At 38.3% G+C, this 18,943-nt stretch overlaps 2 protein-coding genes across 2 annotated transcripts in view; one reads left to right on the forward strand and one right to left on the reverse strand.

Moving 5' to 3' along the window:
• The window catches only part of LOC140633127 (coiled-coil domain-containing protein 144A-like), a 606,261-nt gene that overhangs the window by 71,639 nt on the left and 515,679 nt on the right, over positions 1–18,943 (reverse strand).
• The window catches only part of LOC140633290 (ankyrin repeat domain-containing protein 26-like), a 30,446-nt gene continuing 11,512 nt past the window's right edge, over positions 10–18,943 (forward strand). The window contains exons 1-3 of the mRNA XM_072825622.1: positions 10–159; positions 11,025–11,239; positions 13,135–13,363. Coding sequence (XP_072681723.1) covers positions 49–159; positions 11,025–11,239; positions 13,135–13,363 — 555 coding nt within the window. The 5' untranslated portion in view covers positions 10–48. The remainder of the gene's footprint in view (positions 160–11,024; positions 11,240–13,134; positions 13,364–18,943) is intronic.

The following is an 18,943-nucleotide window of genomic DNA, read 5'->3' on the forward strand; positions in this document are numbered from 1 at the left end:
ACTTACTCATTCTATACCTTCTGCAGGCTTAAGAACCACTTAATAAACATGTTAAGAAGGATGTTAAGTAAATATGAAAATGGAGAGCTTCCTTTCTATGGAGATTTAAAAACCAGTCAAACGGAAATGGAAATTCAGATTAATATGCTAAGACAGAAGGTAATTTTTAATTAGATTTGGGACTCTAAAATCATTGGGAAATAAATCCCTCTGTGCTTTGAGCAGTAAAATACAGATTTTCCTATTAATCTTACATACTTGATATATATTTTTGGTAATAACTTTATTGAGATATAATGAACATAAGATGCATATTCAAAGACTACCACAATCCATTTTAGAACATTTTGTCACCGTAAAAATAAACCCTATGCCCTTTAACTGGCACCTCATGCTAGTTTCCCCCTCCCTATTCTTCTTAGCCATCGGTAGTCACCGTTCTAGTCTCTGTCTCTATCGATTTGCTGCTGATTTTGGACAGGTCATCTCAATGGAATCACCAAATATTTGATCCTTTGTGACTGCCTTCTTTGGTTTAACATGTTTTTAGATTTATTTTGTGCCATGTGTCAGAACTTTATTATTTTTTTATTTCTGAATACTCTCCCACCATATGGACAGCCCACGTTTTATTTATGTATTTATCATTTGGTGGACGTTTGAGCTGTTACACTTTTTGGCTGTTGTTAATAATGCTGTTGTGAATATGCATGTACAAGCTTTTGCGTGAACATTTCACTTCTCTTGGGTATATACTTATAAATGGAATTGTTAGTTCATATGTTAAAGGACCTTTAACATTTTTGGTTTAAACCTTTTGAGGAACTGCCAGACTATTTTCCAAACTGGCTGCACCATTTTACATTTATGTCACCAGTGTTTGAGGATTCTCATTTTCCCTGATTCTTGTCAATGTTTGTCATTATCTGTTGTTTTTGTTATAGCTATCCTATTAGGTGTAAAATGACACGTTGTAGGGGTATTTTCATTTGTTTCAAATTTTTATTTGAATTCTCGTTAGTTGACATATCATGTAATCTTGGTGTCAGGAGTAGAATTTAGTGATTCCTCACTTAAATACCCAGTGCTCATCAGTACAAGTGCCTTCCTTAATACCCATCACTCATCTAGCCCCCCCTGCCCACCTCGACAGCAACACTTAGTTTATTCTCTATGGTTGAGAGTCTCTTATGGTTTGCCTCTCTTTCTCTCCTTTTTTTCCACCTTCCCCTATGTTCATCTGTTGTTGGCTTTTTTTTTTCTTAATTCCACATAGGAGTGAAATCATATGGTATTTGTCTTTCTCTGACTTATTTCACTTAGCATAATACACTTGTTGAGTTCCATCTGTCTTGTGGTTTTAATTTGCATATTTCTTAGAACTAGTGATGTTGAGCATCTCACTTTATATGTGGTCATTATTCATTTCTATATCTTGCTTAAAGAACTAATCATTTATTTTGCCCATTTTTATATTGGACTGTCTTTTCATTATTGTAAGAGTTCTATCTATATCCTAACTACAGACCCCTTATCAGGGATATGATTTTCAAATATTTTATTCATCACCTTGCCTTTTCACTTTTGCTTGATGGTTACATTTGAAGCATAGAAGCTTTTATTTTTTAGATTTTGATGAAATCCTTAATCTGTTTCTGTCTTTTGATGCCATATTTAAGAAACTGTTGCCAAATGCAATCACGAACATACACACCTGTTTTTTCTATGAGTTTTATAATTTTAGCTCTTAATATTTCATGTTAAGTTTGTACATATGTTGTGAGGTAGAGGTCTAATTTTATTACTTTGTGTGTGGATATCCATTTGTCTCAGTACCATTTGTTAAAAAGACTATTCTTATTCCATTTTAGTGTCTCGACACCCTTGTTGAAAATCAATCCACCATAATTTGAGAGTTTATTTTTAGATTCTCAATTCTAATACATTGACCTATATGTCTATCCTTAGGCCACTACCAAATCAAATTTTATGAGAATTCTTTCCTAGTCCTCTTGCAAATTACCACTCATTTATATTACAATTATGTAATAAGTCAATGTAGTAGAACCTAACTTTACTCCTGTAGAGACTTATACTTTTTGAAGGAGCCTTTTGCCAGCTTATGTCTTGCTGACTACCTGACACAATGAGAAGCCAGGCTCAAAAAGATAGAGTCCCGTTTCTCTTCTCCAGTAATACCTGTAGTTTCTCACTCAGTGCCTCCCGCATCCATTTCCATCGTCTTGGTTGTAGGATCCACTGTCTACTATGTACTTCGTTGTGTTTTATTAACTTGTTATAATGCATAGACTCACCCATAGATTTCACCATCTAGGATATAAAGGATTAACTCTGGGTTATCAGCCTTCCTGTTTGGAAGTCTTGCTAATCCATCATCTTAAAGTTCACAATTAGATACTCTTTTGACCTGGTTCTTGTGCATACAAGACTGGCGCCGATCCCGTTCTTGGCACAGATCCTACATTCTTGGAAAACAGAGTTGCCTGTATCCATCTTCTTTTACTGAAATAGAAAGATATGCATAGCTGTACTTTGATAGGTCAATACGTAATTAATAGAATAAACATTTCATTACATTATGTCAAGAATACACCTGTAAAATATCTTGTTGCATTTAATTGAATTATCAGGGAAGCCCGGGTCCTCAGTGGTTTAGCACTGCCTTCAGCCCAGGGCGTGATCCTGGAGACCTAGGATTGAGTCCACGTCAGGCTCCTTTCATGGAGTCTACCTCTCTCGCTGCCTGTGTCTCTGCCTCTGTCTCTCTGTGTGTGTCTCTCATGAATAAATAAATTAAATATTTTTAAAAACAATCAAATTATCAGAGACAAATAGGCGAGCAATTTGAATCACAAAAAAATTTCAAAGTGAACCTATATGATATGGAGAAGCATTCTAGTACGATATAAAGATGAGATAGTCTTACTACCTCCCCTGAAAAATAAGCTTGCAGTAAGATAAAGGAGAAATTATATTTAATTTAAGTGTGCCAAAGGACAATACATTTGTTTCGCTAATGAAAAGATTAGAAATTATTCCATAACGTTCTCCTTATGTCATCACTGATGAAGGGAGAATGAAGATTATTGATTTAAAAGCACTCAATGCTGCCTTTCTTTTAGAATTGCAGTTACTTGAATTCAGATAAAAGGTTCCGTTTTGCTTATTAAACTTTTACTAGTTGTTCAGCTGTTATACTTCAAATCACATGTCTCTCTGCTTGCCAGTCGTTTTTCTCCCCTAACATGAGGGGAAATTTAAAAGAGGAGTTCTTGTCTAGTTTTAATAATTTGTAATTGAAGGGATTCTTTAGAAAAAATGTCTTAGAGAAAGGAAGATGGTGGCAGGGTAGGAGGAGCCTAGACTCACCTCATCCCACTAATACAACTAGATACCTATCAACTCATCCTACATACCCCAGAAATCTACCTGAATACTGACAGAACAAAGGTCACAACTAAAGAGAGAGAAGAAGCCACTTTAAAGAAAGTCGGAAGTACAGAGATATAGTTTAGAAGAGAAAGAGATCCTATCTGCAGCAGATGGGAGGGAGTAGTGGTCCCAGCGAAGGGCAGGAGAGAACACCTGGGAATGCACGTAGCCACTGGCTTGGAAAAGGAGAGTGGCTGAATTTCCTGAGTTCTTGCAACTATGGAGGGCTTAAAGCCTGGAATTTTAAAGGTTATTGGGCTTGGCTATGGTAGAATGTGTAGGGCACTATACTTGGAGAGAGGCACACAGAACGGAAGCAGCTGGCTGGTGCCATTTCCCTCCCCTGGCCCTGAGCACAAACACAGAGCCACCTGTGGGAATCAGTGCCACTCTGACACCAGCTGCCTAACTTGCTTACACCAGCCACCACCCGTTTGCACTCCAGGGGAACTGCCCTTTTGAATCATGCTTGCCTCAGTTCCAGCACAGCAAGCCCTTCCCCCAGAAGACCAGTACAAACCCCTGCGGACACCATGTGTCCCGACCAGAGTTTTGCAGGGTCTCAGTTCCAGTGGACTGTGACAGGTCTCATTTCGCAAGCTAGTTCAAACCTGCTAGATTCAGGCCAAGTACCAAACACTGCCCACAGCAGATACTGAGAGCCTATCTCTCAGATGACTGGCCTGAGGGATAGAGGAGCCAGAACCCAGTAGCAGAGTGCATGCCACACACCCTGGAGACCCTCCCTCAAGCACCAGGCCCTGGGCACTACGGGACCATTTTCAGTGGTCCATTACTTTCAGGAACAAGTGACATAACTGGCTTTTCTAACCCAGAGAAACTGTCAGAGACCTAGACAAAATGAGAAGACAGAGGAATTTATCTCAAATGAAAGAACAGGATAATGCCACAGGGCCAGAGATCTAAGTGAGAGAGAGAGAAATAACGTGCCTGATGGAGGATTTAAAGCAGTGACCATAAGGATGTTCAGTGGACTTGAGTAAAGAATGGAAGACATCAGTGAGATCCTTACAACAGAGATAGAAGAGTTTAAAAAGAATCTGAGATGAAGAGTGCAATAAATGAAATTAGAATACAGATCTGGAATATTCTCTAGACTAGATCATACATTAGGCCACAAAACAGGCCTTAGGAAGTACAAAAAGATTGAAGTCCTACCATGCACCTTTCCTGACCACAATACTATGAAACTAGAAGTGGACTACAAAAAACCGTCTGAAAAGACCACAAATACATGGAGGTGAAATAACATCGTACTATCAATGTGTGGGCCAACCAGGAAATAAATGAAGAAATTTCAAAAGACATGGAAACAAATGAAAATGAAAACACAATTGTCCAAAACCTTTTTTTAATGTTTTTTTTTAATATTTATTTATTCATTTATGATAGACAGAGAGAGAGAGAGAGAGAGAGAGGCAGAGGAGGAGGGAGAAGCAGGCTCCATGCCGGGAGCCCGATGCGGGACTCGATCCTGGGTCTCCAGGATTGCGCCCTGGGCCAAAGGCAGGCACCAAACCGCTGCACCACCCAGGGATCCCCCCAAAACCTTTCAGATGCAGCCAAACTGATTCTAAGAGGGAAGTATATATAGCAATACAGGCCTACCTCAAGAAGCAAAAAAAAAAAAAATCTCAAACTAACCTTACACCTAAAGAAGCTAGAAAAAGAACAACAAATGAAACCTAAAGCCAGTAGAAGGAAGGAGATAATAAAAATTAGAGGAAAAATGGGGGTCCTGGGTGGCTGAGTTGGTTAACTGACCAACTCTTTGATTTTGGCTAAGGTCACGTTCTCAGGGTCCTGGGATTGAAGCCTGCTTCAGCCTCCAACCTCAGTCTACTGGTGGATTCTCTCTCTCCCTTTTCCTTTGCCCCTCCCCCCCGCCCCAATAAATAAATCTTTAAAAAAACATTAGAGTGGAAATAAATGATATAGAAACTAAACACAAATAAAAATAGAACAGATCAACAGTAGCTGGTTCTTTGAAAAATTTAATAAAATTGATAAGGCTCTAGCCATAGTTCTCAAAAAGAAAAGGGAAAGGACCCAGATAAAATCACACATGACAGAGGAGAATAACCAACACTGCAGAAATCCAAACAATTATAAGAGAATATTATGAAAAATATATGTCAACAAATTGGACAACCTAGAAGAAATGGATAAGTTCTGAGAAACATATAAATTGCCAAAACTGAAGCAGGAAGAAAGTAGAACAGAATGCTAACCAGCCAAGAAATTGAATCACTCATCCAAAAACTTGGAACAAACACAAGTCCAGGACCAGATGGCTTCAGAGTCCAATTCTACCAAGCATTTAAAGAAAGAGTTAGTATGCGTTCTTCTCAAACCGTCCCAAAAAACAGAAGAGGAAGGAAAACTTCCAAATTCATTTGATGAGGCCAGCATTACCCTGACACCAAGACCAGATAAAGACAACACAAAGAGAATTACAGGCCAATTTTCTAGTGCAAAAATCCTTAACAAAATAGTAGCAAACTGAATCTAACAATACATTAAGAAAATCACCGCCATGATCAAATGGGATTTATTCCTGGGTTACACGGGTGATTCAGTATCTGCAAATCAATCAGTGTGATGCACCATATTAATAAAAGAAAGAAGAATCGTCATCATTTCCATAGATGTAGGAAAAGCGTTTGATGAAGTACAATATCCATGCATGATAAAAACCCTCCACAAAGTAGGTTTAAGAGGGAACATACCTCAACATAATAAAGGGAATATATGAAAAAATGCACAGATAATGTCCTCCTAAATGGGGAAAAACCAAGAGAAAAAGTTCATGTCTGGTGGTGTTGATGCTGGCTGTTGCCTAGATTTATAGTTAGGGCAGGCAGCCAAAATGCTTACACTGGCACACCTGGACTCTCTTTGTGGCCTGAGCCTCCTCACAAGAGGAGGGGCTAAATTCCGAGTAAGCAGGCTGAGATACAGAACAGGGCAGAAGCTGTGTTGCCTTTCGTAGCCTAGCCTTGGAATACACACAACATCACATTGACCATATTCTGTTCGTTAGTAGCAAGTCACTAAGGTTAGCCCACGGTCTTTTTGTTTTGTTTAGTTTTAATGGAATACTGGAACACCTATGAACACATGAAGAACGCAATTTTTAGTGTAATTTACCCACTGGCCACAGTGTTCTATATTCCTTTCACATGAAAAATGCACTCACCTCCTCCCAGTACCTCCGACAAATCTCAGTTATCATGGCATCGGGTTCAGGATGGAGTCCAAGATCTTGCCATCTTAATCAGGTGCAGCGGGGATAAGGTGCCAGGGTTATGTTGTCTAAATTTTAGTCCCTGGAGTGCAGGTTCTCTCAATAGGAATGAAGACTTGAGAATTAAAGAGAACAGTTCTCTACTATTGAAAACACAACATTCTGGTTACTTGCTAAAGACTCTTCCATTCAGAAAGAAGATGGAAGTCACACTAGACCATAGCAGGTTTGAAATGCAGCCTGATGCATGCTGTCCATTTTTCAGTCAGACTTAGTCTGAAACCATGGAAATTTTTCTCCATGGCTCTTTGCTGTCTATCCTCTCTGAGCTCTTGGTTCTGTCCAATGACCTGTGTTTGCAGTTGTGTTTTCAGCCTGCTGCCTCCCTGTGGGGACTTCTAAGACCCAAAGGCCTATTTTCAGTCCGTGCTATCTAGGTCTCTTTTAGTCCAAGCTCGCAAACAGTGGTTTTGATGCTATAATTTTCTTAACTTCTTGAGTTTTTCTGTGAGAATCAATGGATTGATTTTATGTCAGTAGAAAAGCCAGTCTCGCAGATCTTTTTGAGATAAACTTTTCAACTGGGCTCTCCTGTGAAGCTCATACTCTTAAGATCCTTAAAAGAAATTTGAGGCATACCTGAAATCCTTCTGAGGTCTTAACAAAAGTTTTTATAATCTTGGCTTCATCCATAGGCCATGTTTTCCTGGATTTGCTCTTGACCCAGGATGCAATTCTTTATTTTAGCATTATTTGACATTTCAGCATATGGAAAGGCTATAAATGTGGACAAAATATTTGCACCCAGTTTGTCTGGGTCTTTCATACTGCATAGACCTTGTTTAGTTTATCTTTTGTGTCCCGTTTTACTTTCAAGTGGTTTGTGGCGCAAGTTCCTTTTCCTCTAGTGTCATTTTCTTCACTTGCCTGGAACCTTTACTGTCAGCCTCTTCAAGGGCCATCAGGTTTCCATTAACAGTCTGTTGGAAGCCCTTTTGGTTTTCATTCTTACTCTTCCCTACATCCTTTCAGTTTCTACCTACCTCTCGGTTCAAAGGAGGTTCAGGTTTAAATATTTTAATGTCAGCACCCCATGTTTAATATCAGTTTCTGTGCCAGTTATTTATTGCGGCATCATAAACCACCTGAAAACCTAGTTGCTCAAAACAGCATTTATTTGGTTCACAAGTGTTTAGTTTAGGCAAAGCCGAGTAAGGCCAACTCATTTCTTCTTCATTTGGTGTCAGCTGAGATGACTGGAAGCTGGGGACTAGAATCATCTAAAATCACATTCATGCAAATGTTTAGCTGTTGAGGCTGGCTTTTGGCAAGGACGTTAGCTGGGTCAGTCTCAGCTGAAATGTCTACATGAAGACACACCAGGTGGCCTGGGCTTCCCACAGCAGTAGATTCTAAGGGTTAGTTTCCCTAGAAGAAGAATGTCAATGGAAGCTATATCACATTTTTTAACCTAGCCTTAAAAAAATCACACAGCAGTTCTGCCGAATTCTATTCACTGGAAACCAATTACTAAGGTCAGCACATTTTAAGGGGTGGGATTATCATGGGAGAAGTGTCAAAAAATTTATAAAACCACCACATCCACTTACCCCGTCTTATCAATCATATCCAGAAGAAAGAAGTTCTTCCCAACTCAGAATCACTGAAACCCTGTCAGGTTTTTCAGTGGTGGTTTTTGGTGCTTAGTATGTTCCCTTGTTTTGTGGGAGTAACAGAGGATTATAAGAGAATACTATTCAATTAGGTGTTTTGTTTTTTTTTTTTGTCCGAAAGTATATGTTTCATCTCCCTAAATTTTTATACTGAGAGGTGTGGTTTCTTAATCCTGAGAATCATTTCTCCTGGGAATGCAATTCAAATTAATGTAAATCATTTGTAATTCAGAAAAAGGCTTGTGGCTTAGAATCAGTATTTATAGATTCAATAATTAGAGTCTTATTTTCAAAGTCTTCTCTTAGGAAGCATTTATTGGTTCAGACCTACATAAGTCAATATGATATTACTAAAACTTTTAAAAAATTAATGGGAGTATTCATTGGGGCACTCGAGTGGCTCAGTGGTTTGTGTATCTGTCTTTGGTTCAGGGCATGATCCTAGGGCCTTGGGATCGAGTCCTTCATCGGGCTCCCTGTGGAGCTTGTCCCTCTGCCTATATCTCTGTCTCTCTCTATGTGTCTCATGAATAAATAATTTTTAAAAATTATGCTGTGTTAGGATGGGGGAAGGGGCCAGAGACTTTCTTTTCTTTTTTAAAATTTTATTTGAATTCAATTTGCCTATATAAGAGACTTTATACTAAGAGGTGACTTACAGTTATTTTATGGAGGAAAGATCTGAAGCAGTCATAGAAAAATAAAAGCATAAAATGAAGTACAAATGTTGTGTGGCAAAGACAATGATAGCAGAGATCTTTTTTAGTAACTCCTAGTGGTTTTAACTTTGTTCTTAATTTTCTAAGTGCTTCAGGGTTCCACATTCTAAGACTCTACTACAATATAGATTATATTTTATTGCAAATGAATTTATTTTAAAATGGGAGCACCTGGCTGACTCAGTCAGTAGAGCATATGACTCTTGATCTTGACATTATGAATTCGAGCCTACGGTTCAGTACAGAGACTTAAACATAAAATGTTTTTTAAAATGTTGGTTATAGTTTTGAGTTAAGCTAATTTCATTCCATTTCCAAACTGTATTGTTCTATTCATGGAGATTGGTGATCTTAGAGCAATATTTGAAACTGCATCTTCAAAATGTATAGACCTGGATGCAAAAAATCAAGTTCTTCTACAGGAGTTATTATCTACGAAAGCAACAGAGAGGGAATGTGAAAAACTAAAACAGATTAAAAAGAACTTGGAAGAAAAAGTAGTAAACCTCAGAAGTCACGCAGAAGTCAATGTGGTACAAGGCATTCAAGTAGAAAAGTATTATACATGGGAGATTGACCAGAGAGCAAGATTGATTGTAGAAGAAAGATGAAAAGAAGTCAGTCTATTTTTACAGATTAGTTTATTGATCTGTGATATGCTTTCATTTATTTCATTACAAATTACACTTTGGTTATATGCATTGTGTAGGTTTCCTCTGCTTCCTTTACAGCAATCTGTTTGGTATATTTCTGGAGGCATTCGTTCCTCCCTGTAAAGATTTCAGTTTTCATCATTATTCTCACTAAATTGATCTTTCAGAATGATTTATGACCAGTATGTATGAAACAAGACTATTTTTTTGAGATTTTATTTATGTATTCAGGAGATACACAGAGAGAGGAAGAGAGAAGCAGAGACACAGGCAGAGAGAGAAGCAGGTTCCATGCCAGGATCACACCCTGGGCCGCAGGCAGGTGGTAAACCGCTGAGCCACCCAGGGATCCCCTGAAACAAGACTATTAAGAGGAAAAGAAAAAATTGTGATTTAAAACTTTTACCATGGGGAAAAAAATAAAATAAAATAAAACTTTTACCATGGAGATTCCTGGGTGGCCCAGTGGTTTTAGCACCTGCATTTGACCCAGGGCGTGATCCTAGAGTCCCAGGATCGAGTCCCACATCGGGCTCCCAGGGTGGAGCCTCCTTCTCAGCCCGTGTCTCTGCCCCTCTCTCTCTCTCTGGCTTTCATGAATAAATAAAATAAAATCTTTAAAAATAAATAAATTTAAAAAAATAAAACTTTTACCATGGAGTATCTAGGTGGCTCAGTTGGTTAAGCAGCAGACTCTTGATCTCAGCTCAGGTCTTGGTCTCAGGTTTGTGAAATCAAGCCCTGCATTGGGCTCCATGTTCCATTCCTAGGTTATTCTTCCTTTTTGAAGATTTCATTTATTTATTTATTTCCTTATTTATTTATTGAACATGAGCAGGGGGATTGGCAGAGGGGGAGAGACAGAGAGACAGAGAGACAGAATGAATCCTGGGTAGACTCCATACTGGGTGCGACACAGGGCTTGGCCTCAGGACCTCTGACTGAGAACATGCTCTGAGCAGAAATCAAGAAACAGGTTATTCTCAAGTTGTATTATGCACTTTTTAAAATTTTTAATTGATTCTCTTGTTCTTTGAAGTATCAGATTGCATGAGTACTAATATAAGAATGATTAAACTTTATTTTTATCATTCAGATTCAATTCAGGTGACATTGGTGATAAATATTTTACACTTCAGCTTTTTTTTACACATTTAAAATTGCTCTCTGAATCATTGACTCCCAACTGAAGGAAAGAAATATACTATAATTACTCAAGTTTTAGCTGTTTTAAAACTGTGCTTTTAATTTGCTTTAGAGACAAGCAGCATCTCAAGAAAACTTAGAGCAGTTAAGAGCAAGTCATGATGCTTCAATAAGAAGTCAAGTGGCACTCAGAATTAAAGAGCTGGAATCTGAACTTCAATCCCAAATAAGAAATTCTCAGGAACTTAAAATAGAATTGGAAAAGTACAGGCAACTCTACCTAGAAGAATCAGAAATGCGAATGTCATTGACAAAAAAACTGAGCAAGTAAGTTAAAACAGAATCAATGAAAATAGATTTAGCTTATTGATTTGCCTCTAAAGCATAATTTTTATGGAGATGGGTTCATGAGATTAGTAGGAAGTGAAAGCCAACTGGATAGTATAATTTTGGAAAATAACGTTTGTAAATAAACTTACCATTTTATGTTCATCCAGGATAGTTTGCCTCTCTCCTCTTTTTGTGTGTGTGTGTGGGGGGGGTATATGATTTTACTTTTTCCCGTTAATATTTTCAGTTACTCTATCTTGTTGTCTTTACAAACTAATTGTTTAAAACTTTATAATTTAGACAGCATATTATTTTTTTAAAGTTGATATATTTTATTTAACACAATACGTCAAAAAATATCCTTTCAACTTGTGATCAATATAAAATTATTACTGAGATATTTCATATTTTTTTCATTCGAAGTCTTAAAAATCCAGCATGTAGTTTACAATTATGGTATATTTCAATTAGAACACTAAATTTTCATTGGGAATACGTGTCTATATTTAAACTTCATAAAATTTGTAGTGGAAAGAGCAGATTCACATACCTGCATCTTTACAACCCTACTTAAAAGGTTTTTTGTTTTGTTTTGTTTTGTTTTTTTTGGAGTTCAATTTGCCAACATGTTGCATAACAATTTGCCAACATATTACATAACAACCAGTGCTCATCCCGCCCAAGTGTCCCCCTCAGTACCCATCACCCAGTCACCCCAACCCCCTGCTCACCTCCCTTTCCACCATCCCTTGTTTGTTTCCCAGAGTTAGGTGTGTCCCGTGTTTTGTCACCGTCACTGATATTTTCACTCATTTTCTCTCCTTTCCCTTTATTCCCTTTCACTAATTTTTATATTCCCTAAATGAATGAGACCATATAATATTTGTCCTTTTCCGATTGATTTATTTCACTCAGCCTAATACCCTCCCCTCCAGTTCCATCCACGTCGAAGCAAATAGTGGGTATTTAGACAGCATATTACTATAAAATTTTTTGTCAGAATTACCCTAAATAGAAATATTAATGAGTTCATTTTTGGAAGATTACACCTTTAACCCAAAAGATCAAGTGCCAATAGTATACAGGTTGGTAAATTAACTTTCTTGATTGTGTCTTTGGTATTATTACTAGAGAGCCTGAGGGTGGGGGAAACCTTTGTATGTTTTCTACTTTATATAAAAGTATACATGTGAAACAGAGAAAGATTCACACTGGGGTGAAAGGCAGTATAAATCCCAACGTGGCTAAAAATAGCATCATGGTGGGCATGAGGGGGTGTGTGGAAGACAAAAAGGGCAGATTCTACTTCCAGGGCCTTGGTAAGTGTGTTATCAGCTAATTGCCTCTGGAGCTGTTTCGGTCCTTCTGATCACTGCTCTGCCATCTACCTGGCCCCTAGAGGTTGTTGGTCTGAGGTATTCCTCGGTGCGAAACCCTCAATTTCTCTGAGGCAATGAGTAAAATGTACAAGAGTGGTGAAAGCACATCCTTGAAAATGTCTTTGAGGGATGGTTTATTTTTATGTTCTGAGCTGCTTTACTAAATACAAATATGTGTAACGGCATTCTCCAGAATCTTGTAATTACAGCCATTCCAGAAGGTAGCAAGTATTACCTGTCAATCCATGTGCATCACTGTCAGCCATTTCTTTCCCTCCCCTAATTTGAATTTCTTGTTAGTTAGTTATCCCTGGAATCATATATACTCCTTTGGAATAATTTTAAACCTATAAATATATGTAGTAGCTCTGCTCTGTCACATTTTCAGTGTTAAAACACTGTTTACTGGCACATTCTGTTTGCTATTATGGAAACTTAAAAAAATGCAGGTCATGCAGGAATGATTTGGGTAGAAATAAAATACTAAGCACTTGTGTTGTGTAATCTTCACAGGACTAATGAGAGGCTGGCAGATATCAGTACCAAATATCTGGTGGAGAGACAGCAGAACAGACCTTTCCACAGCACTCTTACTATGGGACCAGTCTTGGAAGGGCCTTCTGTTGGAAATTGGACTAGTAGTTTACTGCTGGATAGAAATGTTACTCCAAGAGAAAATGTAATGATTCCTACCTCAAGGCCGCAGACTTCAGTTAGCAGCATTGAAACTCACTTGTTCAAGGTTAGTTATATTATCTTTCTTTTCTTGAGTTTCAGATTTCCAATAAAATTTTTGTTTTTAATTTGGTGAAATTCTGAGTTAACTGAATAATACTCACTAAGTAAAAGTTATACTGGTTTGTGCTAATAAGGAAATGGGACAGAAATTTTATGGTATTTTTTAAAGCTCCTGGAGCTCTTATTGTCAAGAGATACCTATTATTAACTTTATTCAATAAATACCACTAAACTGACACATTTTATCTTCTTATTTTTTAAAGATTTTATGTATCTGAGAGAGAAGAGAGTGTGCCCATGAGTGGGGAGAGAGGTAGAGGGAGGGGGAGAATCTCAAGCAGGCTCCCCACTGAGTGTGGAGCCTGACTCAGGGCTTGATCCCATGACTCCGAGATGATGATCTGAGCTGGAATCAAGAGTTGGATGCTTAACCAACTGAGTTCCCAAGGCACCCCCAAACAGACCCATTTCCTTGAAAAGCTATGTTAAATTGGATTTTGCAAAGTAAATATTATTACCTACTAACCCAAAGTACACTTAGATGCTTTGACTTATTCTCTGATTAGCAATAGTTTATACTATGTTTAAAGTTTGCTGTAACTCAATTTTCCACCCCTATGCATAAGTGAATGATTAGAATCCAAACGCTTAACCATGTAGGGATATTTATGATTTTAACGATTCCACGGTAAGTCCTTTTTATGAATTAAATAAACTTGTAACACTAAATTGATAGTTCTATGTTTTGGGGGCACCCGTATGACTGAGTGGTTTAGCATGTATCTGCCTTTGGCTCAGGTCATGATCCAGGGGTCCTGGGATTGAGTCACGCAACAGGATCCCCATAGGGAGCCTGCTTCTCCCTCTGCCTATGTCTGTGCTTCTCTCTCTGTACTTTTTATGAATAAATAAATAAAACAGTTTAAAAAATGTTGTAAGTTTTGGCATTTTCTTACATGAGAGCACATCCCTAATTGCTTTCTTATAACACCTTTTTTTTAACTTATATTACTTCTATTTCAATTTTTATAAAATGGCTTGCTGAGCAACTGTAGAGATTTTCTAAATAAGTAAGTCAAAGAAATATTTGATTCTTTCTTTTCTTTTTTTTTTTTTTTGAGAGAGAGAGAGAGAGAAAAAATGAAGGAAAGCAAGCAGGTGGTAAAGGGCAATGGGAAAGAGAGAAGAGAGACTCTTAGGCAGGCTCCATGCTCAGAGTGGAGCCGGATCTCATGACCCTAAGATCATGACCTGGGCCAAAATCAAGATTCTGACACTTAACTGACTGAGCCACCCAGGCACCCCACAAATAATTGGATATTTCAAATGAAATTCACATATATTTACCTTGATGCCATCACTTGAATGATTGATGACTAAGATGGCAGTGATAGGGAGCCTTTAATAACAACCCATTTCCATTGTGTATCATTGTTGTTAAAATACCCATTTCAATCAATGCACATAGGCTTATGATTTTGATAGTATATTCATGGATTTATTAATGTAGAAAAATGTAGCATAGACTCATGTTAAATGAAGCCTTAGTCTTGTTCTTTCATTCGACTTCCTTGTTTTCTTGCTCTAGTCTCTTCTGATTCGATGACTTTTAGTATTATGTTTGGATGCTTTTCTTCCATTTGTGTATCCGTTATAAATATTTGGTTTGTGATTACTATGAAGTTCATATATAACATCCTGTGTATGTATAGCAATCTCTTTTAAGTTGATGGTTACTTCAGTTCAAACAGATTTTAAAAACACTGCATTTTTACACCCTGCCTTGTTTTATAAATTTGATGTCATAGTTTACACCTTTGTATTTTGTGTATCCCTTAACTAGTTACTGTAGATATAATTGATATTATTCCTTTTGTCTTGTAACCCTCATACTGGCTTTATAAAAATGATTGGTCTATTACCTTTACTGTATGTTTGTTTTTATGATAAAACTGTCTCGGGGATCCCTGGGTGGCGCAGCGGTTTGGCGCCTGCCTTTGGCCCAGGGCGCGATCCTGGAGACCCGGGATCAAATCCCACATAGGGCTCCCGGTGCATGGAGCCTGCTTCTCCCTCTGCCTGTGTCTCTGCCTCTCTCTCTCTCTGTGACTATCATAAATAAATAAAAATTAAAACAAAAACTGTCTCATTTTCTTATTTCTAGTTATGGTCTTTCTTTCTTTCTTTCTTTGAGAGCAAAGTGAGTGAGAACACAAGTGAAGGGGAGGGAGGGGCAGAGGGAGAGGGAGAAGCAGGCTCCTCTCTGAGCAGGGAACAGGGAGTCCCTTACAGAGCTTGATCCCAGGGTCCTGGGAGACTCTTCACTGACAGCTGTCCAGGTACCCTGGCCTTTTCTGATTAAAGAAGTCCTTTTAACATCTCTTATAAGACCTATTTAGTGGTGATGAACTTCTTTAAGTTTTGTGTGGGAAACTCTTTATCTTTCTTTCAGTTCTGAATTATAAACCTGCCAAAAATATCCTAGGTTTTTTCCTCTTAGCACTTGGAAAATATCATGCGACAATTTCTTTTCTTTTTTTTTAACTTTCTTTTTATATGATAAATTTATCTTTTATTGGTGTTCAATTTACCAACATACAGAATAACACCCAGTGCTCATCCCGTCAAGTGCCCCCCTCAGTGCCCATCACCCATTCACCCCCATCCCCTGCCCTCCTCCCCTTCCACCACCCCTAGTTCATTTCCCAGAGTTAGGAGTCTTCACGTTCTGTCTCCCTTTCTGATATTTCCTACCCATTTCTTCTCCCTTCCCTTCCATTCCCTTTCACTATTATTTATATTCCCCAAATGAATGAGACCATATAATGTTTGTCCTTCTCCGATTTTTATTGGAGTTCGATTTGCCAACATTTAGCATAACACCCAGTGTTCATCCCAAGTGCCCCGCTCAGTGCCTATCACCCAGTCACCCCAACCCCCCGCCCACCTCCCCTTACACTACACCTTGTTCATTTGCCAGAGTTAGGTGTCTCTCATGTTTTGTCACCCTCAGCGATATTTTCACTCATTTTCTCTCCCTTTATTCCCTTTCACTAAATTTTATATTCCCCAAATGAATGAGACCATTTTAATGTCTGTCCTTCTCCGATGGACTTATTTCACTCAGCACAATACCCTTGAGGTCCCTCCAGGTTGAAGTAAACGGTGGGTATTTGTCGTTTCTAATGGCTGAGTAATATTCCACTGTATACATAGACCACATCTTCTTTATCCATTCATCTTTCGATGGGCACCGAGGCTCCTTCCACAGTTTGGCTATTGGGGACATTGCCGCTAGAAACATCGGGGTGCAGGTGTCCTGCCGTTTCACTGCATCTGTATCTTTGAGGTAAATCCCCAGCAGTGCAATTGCTGGGTCGTAGGGCAGGTCTATTTTTAACTCTTTGAGGAACCTCCACAAAGTTTTCCAGAGTGCATGCCACAGTTTCGGCTGAAAAATCCACTGATATCCCTGTAGTGGTTCGCTTTGATATAACTAATTGCTTTTCCTTTCTTTTCTTTTCTTTTTTTTTTTTTTCTGCTTTTAAGATTCTCCTTTTCTCTTTCATTTTTGACTTGTTATTATGTGTCTTGGTGTGAAACTCTTTGGGTTCCTTTTATTTGGGACTGGCAATGCTTCCTGGGCCTGGAGGCCTGTTTTCTTCCCCAGGTTAGGGAAGTTTTTAGGTATTCTTTCTTCAAATAAGTTCTTCACCTTTTCTCTCTTCTTTTTCTGGGACCTCTCTAATGTGAGTTTTATTATACTTGATGCTATTCCAGAGGTCCCTGTATCTTAATTTTTCAAATTATTTCTTCTTTTTGCTTTTCAGCTTGGATGATTTTTACTACCCTTTCTTGCAGATTGCTGATCTGTTCTTCACATCTTTTAATCTGCTGTCGATTGTGTCTGGTGTATTTTTCATTTCAGTTATTGTATTCTTCAGCCCTAATTGGTTCTTTTGTATATTTTCTCTTTGTTGAAGTTCTCACTGAATCCGTCCATTCTTCCAAGTTTGCTGAGCATCTCTGTGACCATTACTTTGAACTCTTTATCAGGCTGACTCCTTATCTCTGTTTCATTTCGTTGTTTTTCTGAGGTTCTATCTCGTGGCCTTGTTTCATTTAGAACATACTCCTCTGTCTCCTCGTTTTGTCTGACTTTCTCTGTTTGTTTCTAAAATTGTTCTTTCCAACTTTTCCCTCTTCAAAATATGTTGCTTTGAACAATGAATGTTAGTTATAAAGTCAAGCAAGAAGGAACATTTTTCAAAGTATTGTCTGGTCATTTCTCTCATTGGAGCTGTGGTGGGGTAGGTGGCAGAGGACAGTGCTCTTCTTTTTCTGAGTTCAGAGCACAGGAGTCAGGCAGATGGAGTTAAACTTAGTAGCCTTTGTTACTAATACATGCTAACAGATTGGAGGATGTGGTTTGGGTGGGTATGTAGCCACAGTGGGCTTCCCAATTCTTTATCCCAAATTAGGCACTTCCCCACACAGTTGTAAATGGAGGAAACAAATGTTTGATGCCCATCCCACGAAGATGAGAGCAGACCTGAATTCATGTTACCATGGGTGAGCACATCTTTTCAAAAAAGAGATTTGGAATCTCCTAAGCACTGCCTAGTGCCTTCTCCCCAATTCACTCATTAGGCAAATCTCCCTTCCTGCTGTGAGGGAGGTAGAGATAAATCCACTTGTGGGTAATGATGGTTTACCTCTAATTTCTGACTGGATTTAAATTAAAGTTAGTCCTGTCTTTTGTACATACCAACTCTCATAATGATGAGAGGTTGGACAGAGCATACTAGGTGGTAAAGAGAAGTCTGTTTTGTGTTTAATAATCCACAACATAGATAACTCATTTGTTGATTGATTTTGGTAAACCAAGTTTTATCTGGAGGAAAAGAATAATTCTTTCCAGGAAGAGTTTCCTCCATTTCAGCCTCTTTGGTTCAACTAAAGATTTTCTCCTTCAAGTTCCGTGTCTTGTGGTTTAAAAAATTTGTGCTTATAAATGCAGTCTATTAACTGTTCCCAATAGGAGTAAAGATCATTTCCATTGCTGTATTTTTATTCATAAAACATTAAAATTTATAATTTAAATTACACTTTAGACTTTAAAATTTATAATTTAATTAGAAAGCTGTTTTGTGCCTCATGCCTAGTCGTTATTGAGCCACATGACAAACCTTTATGTGTTCATTTTCAGTCAGTTATAGTTAAAAATGTAGGTATTTTTCCTGAAGATGATGAAGTAACTGGCATAAAAACTCTCAGCTCAGGAGGACCTAAAGCACATTCCTGGCCTGCAACTCTTTGGTCTTTTGACCTGAGGCAAACTGCAATCTTTCTGAGGCCTTCTTGTCTCTTATGTAAAATTAGGGACTTTGGGATCCATGGGTGGCGCAGCGGTTTGGTGTCTGCCTTTGGCCCATGGCGTGATCCTGGAGACCCGGGATCGAATCCCACATCAGGCTCCCAGTGCATGGAGCCTGCTTCTCCCTCTGCCTGTGTCTCTGTCTCTCTCTCTCTGTGACTATCATAAATAAATAAAAATTAAAATAAAAAAATTAGGGACTTTGAC

The sequence above is a fragment of the Canis lupus genome, chromosome 5 (genome assembly GCF_048164855.1).
Source record: "Canis lupus baileyi chromosome 5, mCanLup2.hap1, whole genome shotgun sequence".
NCBI lineage: Eukaryota > Metazoa > Chordata > Mammalia > Carnivora > Canidae > Canis > Canis lupus.